This window comes from Dioscorea cayenensis, chromosome 5, assembly GCF_009730915.1.
Source record: "Dioscorea cayenensis subsp. rotundata cultivar TDr96_F1 chromosome 5, TDr96_F1_v2_PseudoChromosome.rev07_lg8_w22 25.fasta, whole genome shotgun sequence".
In the NCBI taxonomy this organism is placed as follows: Eukaryota; Viridiplantae; Streptophyta; class Magnoliopsida; order Dioscoreales; family Dioscoreaceae; genus Dioscorea; species Dioscorea cayenensis.
The window spans coordinates 14,114,953-14,124,466 of NC_052475.1; the positions used below are offsets into that span (position 1 = coordinate 14,114,953).

The 9,514-nt window shown below is 33.1% G+C and overlaps 1 protein-coding gene across 1 annotated transcript; it reads left to right on the forward strand.

Annotated features, from left to right (window-relative positions):
* The first annotated feature begins 2,681 nt into the window (after nt 1-2,681).
* On the forward strand, nt 2,682-8,278 carry LOC120260009 (protein LURP-one-related 8-like). Its single transcript, XM_039267455.1, has 5 exons — nt 2,682-2,838; nt 7,373-7,468; nt 7,536-7,570; nt 7,650-7,853; nt 7,932-8,278. Exons 1-5 carry the CDS (start codon nt 2,682-2,684, stop codon nt 8,166-8,168), a joined length of 729 nt encoding a protein of 242 aa, XP_039123389.1. The 3' UTR covers nt 8,169-8,278.
* Nucleotides 8,279-9,514: the final 1,236 nt, after the last annotated feature.

Here is a 9,514-nt window from a genome sequence, read left to right on the forward strand (position 1 = left end):
ATATCAAACTTTGCCTTAATATCTATTATAATCTCGCGATCGAAAAGGCTAATACTTCTAAGTCGAGCCATTTATTTTTCCTACTTACGGTTCGATCACGGAGTGATAATGTAAGCATTTGTCGCATTCTTGATTTCAATCATTCTTCTTTTCCATTTACTTATTTTGGTACTTTGATTTCTCCCCAAAGCGTCTTGGAATCTCTTTCTTCTTCAAACCAATGGTAGATAAAATTTCTCATATTTGTGCTAGATGGAAACATTGTAGCGGCTTTTCTTTAGCGCAGCTAAATCTATTCTCATCAATTCAATATTCTTGCAATCCCCATTTATCACCTCTCTGTTTATCCTATTCCTGATTCCATCCTCCATGATATTACCAAGATTGATTAGGAATTTTTGGTGCAAAAGTGGCAATGGAAGAGTGTTCCTGCTGTATCTTGGAATCGCATTATGGATCCTAAAGACTGAGGGCCTTGCTCTTAAGAACCTTTTGATTGTCAAACATTCTCTTAAAGCTAAATTCATCTTTAAATATCTTAATGCTGATGAGTCCTTCTGGGTAAAAATTTTATATTTGAAATATGGTCATCTTAATTTTTGGAGGATTCTTTACTTCTAAAGTGTTCTTTGAGTTCTTGAGGAGGGGCTTTATTTGATGCGTCTTTTTCTCAAACCTTACTACTGGATCAAAAATATTAATCCTCAATACTTCTATCATGTTTGATCCTTGGTGTGTTGACATACCTATAGCCTTCAAACCCTACATTTTGTTAATATGGATCTTGACTTATTTTTCTCTTAATTGGGATGATTTTTGTACCTAATAATGATTGGGATTTTTGATGAAAACTTTCCTTCTATTTGGTTCCAATGCTAGTTTGATATTTTCCAATTTCAAGGCCAGGTGATGATAATAGTTAGGACTAGTGTGGGTTTGGGCTCCTAATTCTTTACAGCTATTTCATTTCTTTAACTTCTGTTTTATAAGTTTCTGAATAGCAGAGTTTAAAGGATCTGAATCTGGTTTTTGTGCTGGAAAAAGCTACTGGTCCCTTAGGAAACGATCCCTAAACGTGTCTAAGGGAATTCCTTTCTTTTGGTTGACCTTCCTTGGAGAGCTTTCTACTTCTCGATTTCACTGCATTCTATAAATTTAGAGTCCCACATAAAGAACTTGTGTATTTTACTGCAACTTATATCTTGAGATCTTCGAGACATATTTTCTACACATGCTTTAAATCCTAAAACAAGTTTGGAATATTCTCTCTAATTTGGCTAGTACGTGCCAGATTCCTGTTCTCTAATAGTTTTCACCTCTCGGTGCTAGGATTTTCTCTTCTAATACTGAGGGTTTCACAGGTATTATTGGCTTATGCTGCTTGGGTTTCCTCTGGAAAGCTACGTTGTGATGCCATTTTATCCGTAGTGACTCCAGTGCCTACTATGTGCTCATGAAAACTTTTAAGTTGTGCTAAAAGAGAGAACTCTGGTGCATTTGGTAAAATCTTCTGCCAGAGGCTTCTTCTCTCCTTAGCTTCTGCACTTGTCTACAGTGGCCCTTTCCTTTTCTCCTTGCCCTCTCACTGGACTGCTCAGACACCGAGTTGGTTTCTGAGTTTCTTCTTTTCTTCATCTAATTCTACAATTCTCTGTGCAGCATGCTTCCTCTTCCTTGCTTGATTCCTTCAGTGAAGGCGACACACCCAGCAAAACTTTGGATGCTGCTTTGACTGACGGCTAGCACTTCCTCTGCCTCTCTCAAATCCATAACATTCGCATTGGCCAGTCTGGATCTGTTCCAACTGTTCTCCGAGTCGCTCAACATGCTTCTACTTGGCGCTTGATTCCTTATATTGATTCCATTAAGAGATTTATCATTGATGCTGGTTCTCCTCGTATTCTTGTGATTCCTGGAGCTTCAGTTTGCATCTTGCCTCCAAGTTTGCACTCTTTGGCCGTAGTCTTTCGCGCGGTGAAACGCCTTTTCCACTCAGAAGGGCAGGCCTTCCTCGATAGCTTATAAGTCTGTCTCAATTCAGTTTGATGTAATCTGTTGTTTGTTTCTTTGGTTTTATTATTTGTGTTACCTTTGGTTGATTCGATACTTTCCCTTGTTTTTATTTAGCTCTTGTAATTTGTTTTCGATGGTTTAGTATTGAACTTTTGCAAACTGATATTAGCTAACAATTAGCTCATCGAGCTCTTTCCCAAAATACTTTGTCAGTGAATAAATAAACCACTACGTCAAGTAACTATCTATAAACCTCCACTAAAACACCAATATTAACACAAATATGTCTTTGTGAATCTGTGATGCAAGGAAAAATGGAAGTTTTGTTTCTTTTTTTTTAATAATATTAATATCAGTGTTGTTGAAGGGTTGATGACATAAATATAATTTTTTAGGAGGATATATACGAATATTATTATTATTTTTATTAAAACATAATATTTTTTATGAAATTATGAGAGTATATGATCAAAGATGAGGAGAAGAACAGTGAACCTCGAGGGTGTTGCTCGCCGGCAGTGGTGGCAGGAAAGAGAGGATCCCAAATCTCGGAGAAGGTGGAGATGATGGCACAGTGGTGATGGTGACAGTTGAGAGAGAGAAATCAATGCAAGAGCTCTTCGAGATCGCAAGGCTCGTACAGCTCCTTCTCCACAATCATCTTCGCCATGGATCACCGGAAATCGGAGCACGGGTTGTCAGATCTCTTCACCATCACGAAGCTCTCCTTTAATGCCAATTTCTCCACCTCCTTCTTGAGGTTAATGGCGTCAGATGAGCCGGTGAAGGAGGATTTAGGGTTTTGGTCTCATCATCGTCTCAATAGTTAAGGGTGAGAGAAGAGGTTTGGTCGAAGAGATCGGTGTAAATCTCATCATAGCTGGAGAATCAGCCGCTATCGCCTGAGGAAGAGCTGGGTCGAGGATTAGGTTTAGGGTTTCGGCGAGAGTCGATGCGAGGAGGAGAAAGCGAAGGGGAGTGGGAGGGGAGAGGGAGCCGTGGTGCTTAGGGTTCTGATATCTCACCGGCAAATGAAGAAGAATGGCTAGGCGATGTCTCCTCAAGGTCGCCGCTCGAGCAAACGAAGAAAACCAGAGAACATTTTGAATAAAATCCAACTTTTTCATGCGGTTGTTTTAAACCGGCTCTAAAACTAGGTGATTTTATTTTAATTTTATTTATGGAGCCTGTTTTTAAAAACCCCTCTACAAATATGCCTCTAAAATTAAAAATTGGTGTAGTGACGGAAAGTAAATGGCATAAAAAGGAGGGATGTATTAAGGTAATAGAAACTTTACAGAAGAAGTCCAGTTATTTAGATTGTTTAATAAATTTGATTTGATAAATTTTATAATAAAATAAAACGTAACCAACATCATCATTAAAAACATTACTTTTCCATCTATTAAAAAATTCAACAAGAGGTGAGAAACTTCGGTGTCCTAAGTTTGGAGGAATGAATTTTTTCTTGGTTATTGAATAAATAAAAAAAAAAATTTTGTCGGAAACAAAGGTTGGTAATGATGTGATGGTTTAATGTAAATTTGATTAATGGTGATCGATGGTGATGTCGTGTTCTAATGAGCAGACTTAATATTTTTTAAAAATAAATAAATAAAACTATAATTTATTAACACAAAACAGACAAATAAGAAACCGTAATGGCGAAAGTAAACTTAATTTATGTGTACCAACAATAAGACGTATATTAAAGTGACCCCCACCAACTTCTCATCACCTTTTTTAGAACTTCTCATCACCTTGAAAGAAAAGGTTCCATAAATGCTTTGATCTCTCTTTTTGTATTGTCTCGTGATTCTATTCTTTTGCAGGAATATATATATATATATATATGTAAATTATGAAGACTTGGTGTTTACAATATGAGTGGCAAATATTGAGAGGTGATTGGACACTTATTCAGAGTAAAGAGGAGCAAAGCTTTCCAGATACAAACGAGAAATTTTCAATTCCTTGCTGCCAATTTTAAGAACTTTGCCAAGTGTGATTTCAAGATCAAAGGAAAACATAGAAAGAGAGATTTACCATGATTTACTAGGGATGATGACAAATCCAAACTCGAATCTTTACCATTTTTTTATTTTACTTTTATTTTAAGAGAATAGATAATTTACTACAAGAAAATGCTAGATTAGCAACCAAATTTTAGAAATGGATATATTCCCCTTCTTATTGGAAACTAATTAGAAATAAAATTTAAATTTGTTTGTAAGTTAGAAACCGAACTTACTTTCATTTCTAAATTAGCAATGAAATTTTCGTCCGCTTCCAATTCATTTCAAATTTAGAAACGAAATGTGATTCCTTTTCTAAATTTAAAACTGAATTTTCATCTGTTTTAAAGTCGTTTCTAATTTAGAAACGGATTTAGATTTCGTTTCTAATTTTCAAATCAATAAAAAAATAAATAATTGATTTAAATTCTGTCAAAATAATAATTTTTTTTAAATTGGTTTAAAAAAATATAAAAAAATGTAAAATCTATAAATCTGTAAAAAAATATATAAAAAAGGTTAAATATATCATGTATATTTTAAAAGTATTTAATTTTTTAAATGTTAAAAAATCTATGTGTTGACTTTTGAGATTACCTTGTTTGACTTTGTCTTGAATAGACTTTTCTATCATAAGTTCATGAATACTTAATGACAATTAAAAAGCCATATTTTTGTAATTAACAAAAAACCTTTGTTATCATTAGTAAATTTCTATTATTAATTGAAACAAAAAATTAATTAATCAATCTTGTAAAACTCTTGGTAAAATACCACATAAATCATATTTAATGTGTAAACTAGGTTCATTAACCCCTAAGTAAACACCACTTATCGCATTTGAAAGAATCAAGATCACTGGGTCAACTCAAATGTGGTGTACTTAAATTAGATTTACAAGCAATTCGTTCTTCCTCGCATCACCTTGTTTTAATCGAATGAGGATCGAGTAGGAGAAAAACTCATGATGTCTTATATCAAACTTATATTCAAATGGTTTCGAGGTATGAAATCTCTCATGTCTTTGTTAATTTTCTTAAAAATAAATATAACAAAAATAAATAAATAAATCATGAATTTATTTGAAAACAAAACATGTCGTTTCTAATTGAATATGTAGATAAAAAAATGTTTCATCTCTGTGCTTATGATTAAATTTGAGTTTTTATGTAGAATTAGACATTCATTTTATTGTGGTTTAGAGGATTTTGTGTAGATGAAACTATTTTGTATGAAATAGTTTTCAAATTATCGTATAATAATATTCAATTCTAGTTTTTGTTCTTTTGGTAGTCTATTTACATCAGTTTTTTAACTCAAAATATTATCCAATTGGGCTCTATAAGGTACTTTTGAAAAGTTTATGAAAAGATCTTCCTGGTAAGGTCTGTCTCATAAAAATTGGACTTGCAGATTGGAAGAAAGAGTTGTAGATTGCAAACAAACAACAGATATTTGGGACGGCACAATTCTTTTGGATGTTTGAATTTTAAAAATTAATTTTACTTACGTAAAATGCAACTAAAGAACAAAAAAGAAAATCCTACTATTGATCTATTTTTGTAATACGTAAATGAATACCGATTAAAGCCCTTAAAATATATTTATTTTATTTCAATGAAAAGGGAGCAAAATTGTATTTGTTAAAAGTTTTCAATATTTTTTAAGCTACAAAATTTAATAATATCAATATTGAAAAAATTTCGTTTAGGGCCCCACAATTTTATAATCCCACAAAATATTTTTTAATATTATATTTAAAATTATTATATACTATTATTTTATCACAATATTATAATATTGAAAATATTAACTAACTTTTATATTATAAAACTTAATTTAGGGTAATGCCAATGCAATAAATTTAGTCTTATAATATTGACCCATAATTTTTTAGAACTCCATAATTCATAGTTTTTTTTAAAAAAAAATTATATTTAAAATTTTCATTTACTGTTATAGTATCAACATAATTATTTGAAATACTTTTTAAATTGTAAAAATTAATTCATAATAATATTATGCAATAAATTTGGTCTCACGCCCCATAATTCATATTTTTAAAAGAAATTACATTTAAAATTCTCATTTACTATTATCTTATCAACATTCTATTAATGAGTTTTTTTAATGTGTTGCAAGTAATTAAATAAAGGATTAAAAAATATATCAAATCTCTAGATTTTTTTTCAAATTAATATTTTATTATTAATAATGATTTATAATTTTTTTATTTTAATTATACAATTTATTGATTAAAAAAATTATTATGATATTGCTTATGGCCCATTTTCACTAAGACCGGCTGTGCTAGTACGTCTGTAGTAAGTAAAACTAATTTATATATAGAAAACTTGTTTCTTGAATGTGCAGACTAAGAATCTAATCCTTCAGTATGTAGTATTATTGTAAACTGTTCAAATATTATAATATTATAAAAATACTGTAGCAGTAGTATTTATTCACTATCCATTGGGTCTTTCTATGGGAGGATATCATTTTCCTTCTCTTCATGTTGAATGGTAGGAAGGATTTATTAACTCGATTTGGTTCTTTATATTTTTTTGGGCTTGCACGTGATAGGACTCTAATTGCCTCATGTGACCTCTGACCGATTTAATAAAATCTTACGTGGTCATTAAGCACCCGTAACTAATGTATCATTGCATCTGATTGTCTCTTGGCAAACCCCCTTGTGGGTTACTCGTCGGCTTTCTAAAAATAAGCATTGCTTCTTATGAAAAGATTTCCTAAGATAGAGATTAACAATTATAATTAATATTTACACATAATGTAATTAATATTCAAAGATTAAACTCTTCGTTTAGGTCTTAATTGAGCCAGTGGAGTATTTTAAGTTTGGTGAATAACTTGATTATGTAGATATTTAAATAAGTTGAGAAGTAGAAGACTGCTTTGGTAATATTAATCATGGGAGCCGCTACCATCAGAAAACAAACTCAAGTGCTACAAGAGTGCTAGCTTATCAAATTGCTGGTATAGCGGTTTACCTCAAATGTTTGGTTGGGGAAGCATATGATATCCCCCAGTCGGACAAGGGGAAGAGATCTATTGTAGTCGTATGAAGTTCAAGAATTTCTTAATATTTTACAATGTACATAATATCTAGATATTAATTACTACTCTAGATATTTTTAAAATATCTGAACATTCTTTTGTACGTCACAAGATGTCTCTTTTCAGAATCTTATTTTAAAGCTTTATAGTTTAAATCCATTCTCAAAATTAATGTGTCTTAATTTCACACAAACAAATGTCTGTGTATAGTTAGAACCAAACTCTATCCAATTAATGATTGAAAAGTGACCCATCTCTTGGAGCAGAATTCTGGAGGCCCAAGCTAAAGGAACTGGTTTTCACTAAAACGATCAACGGAGTGAAGGACAACGATGAGGAGCTTGCAATCATTGACCTTGATGGCAAAACTCGCTTCTGGCTTTTTGATGCTACTGGTGACGAGAACAAGTGGTTCATAAAAAAAAGCAGCTTCTGGCCTCCCCCTTGTTTCCATTGTACAAAAGGTTACGCGCATGTCTTTTGTAGCTTTAAATCCATCATGATAAATTCGTGTAGAGTAATAGTTTATATTGCCCTTTATAGCCGTGTTTTCTTCATAGCCGTTGGCAAGTATTCCAAGGCGATAACACAAATGAAAATAACCTCTTGTTTACAATCAAAAAGAGGCGCGTGCTTCTTGCGGTCAACACTGAGGAAGTAGAATGGGATTTCAAGATCACAGAAGAATACAGGAAGAGATCAATACAGGTGGTTCATGAGAGAGATCCAACCTTTGCAATAGCTGAGGTATCATTACTCACACACACATATATATTGGTAAATTTATTTATATAGTTATTGAAAATTTTATGGAAATGTGTGTAGATGAGCCAGCATCATAGGGTGAAGAAGGTGAGACTGGCTAATGATGCATTCGGGGTGACTATCAATCCAAACATGGATTATGCCTTCATTGTCTCACTGTTTTGCATACTTCATCTGAAGCAACTAAAACAAGATACACGCCAGAGACATGTAAATGAATTTGCAGAAATAGCTGCAGATTTAGCAACGACCCTAATATCAGTTGCAGTCAAAGTGGCAGGGTTGCCAGCGTCATAATACAGGAAGAACCAAGAACAAGAGCAAGATGAAGAAGAAGCAGATCAAGAGCAAGAGAATGAAACAGATAAGATCTTGTATGTACATATATAATGGGTGCTTTTAGTACTGGTTGCTATATTATTCACTACAAGAAATTAGTGATTTCGCGGCACTCATTTCCCGCCGGTTGTACCTAAACGGCCGCCTGCTATGCACATTGTGGCAGTTTACACGGCAGTTAAATAAACGACCGGGGTTATATTTCATTTGGTGGCGGTTTTGGGTTAAAATGGCGTGAATCCTGTACTCTTAGCGGCAGTTATACTTGAACAACCGAGGACTCTGTGTAATAGGCGGCAGTTTTGTAACCAACCGCCGGGATTGTTATTATTTTCCCGTTGGAGACAACCAGTCCTCCTTTTATTTTCCTCGCTCCCATTTCCTGGCCCCTTCTTGTTGGGGTTTTCCACTTTCCCTTACTTTTCCCTCTCGCTCCTCTTCCCGGCCTGGCCGATTCTTGTTAGGGTTTTCCATTGATCCATCCAAGCTTGCTGTCATTGATCGTTAACCAGCACAACATCAACCTCTTGTTTCATTCAATCTCGGCTTTTCACTCATCTCCACGGTAAGTCATCTCATTTTTAAACATTATTGGTGATCTTGTCTTCTCAAGCCATCAATTGATGATCTGGTTGCTTTTTTGTGGTTTTTTCGAAGGTTTTAATTGATTACTAATTTTTTTTTTCATCAATTCTTCTTTTGAACATGGAGTCATTTGTACTGGTGATCTTGGTGATGTTAATTGTTCCTAGATCTGAACATGGTTGATGGAATTCCCCTCAAATTTGCTTTCTTTCATAGTTTTAGATTGGTGATCTTGGTGACGTTAATTGTTCCTAATGTTTCTTATTTTCATTTCAAGTTTCTTATTTTAGATTGGTGATCTAAACACGTCTGTCTGTGAATCATTTGTTAAAGCTCATCTGGCAACACTGGGCCTCTTCTTGTTTTGGTAACTAATTGATTTCTTATTTTAGAGCTAGCTTCATCTGAAAGAATATCTGAGAATATTTTTATCCTCAATTAATGAATTGATTTTTTCTAATATTTGTTAATTGCTGAGTGGAAAATCCTGTTCATTTTATAATTTCTTGCATGCCTCATGTAATGTTAATATGAATTTTCAATGATGATTATCATTAAATTACTCTTCTGATTCTCTCAAAATATGCCTGTAAAATTATCATTCTTTGATTTAGTATTACAATTCTATTTGCAATGCTGATTAAAATTAATATAAACTAAATAGAGGCTTATGAAACCTGATAAGCTCTTAGAGGTCTCACACACTTTAGCTTGCAGAT

What these genes read in the sequence shown, in the direction of transcription:
- LOC120260009 (XM_039267455.1), top strand. Translation starts at nt 2,682, where the DNA reads ATGGATCACCGGAAATCGGAGCACGGGTTGTCAGATCTCTTCACCATC. An exon ending in GTCTCATCATCGTCTCAATA is followed by an intron (nt 2,839 to 7,372) that starts GTTAAGGGTGAG and finishes CTCTTGGAGCAG; the next exon opens with AATTCTGGAGGCCCAAGCTA. An exon ending in TGCAATCATTGACCTTGATG is followed by an intron (nt 7,469 to 7,535) that starts GCAAAACTCGCT and finishes AAAAAAAAGCAG; the next exon opens with CTTCTGGCCTCCCCCTTGTT.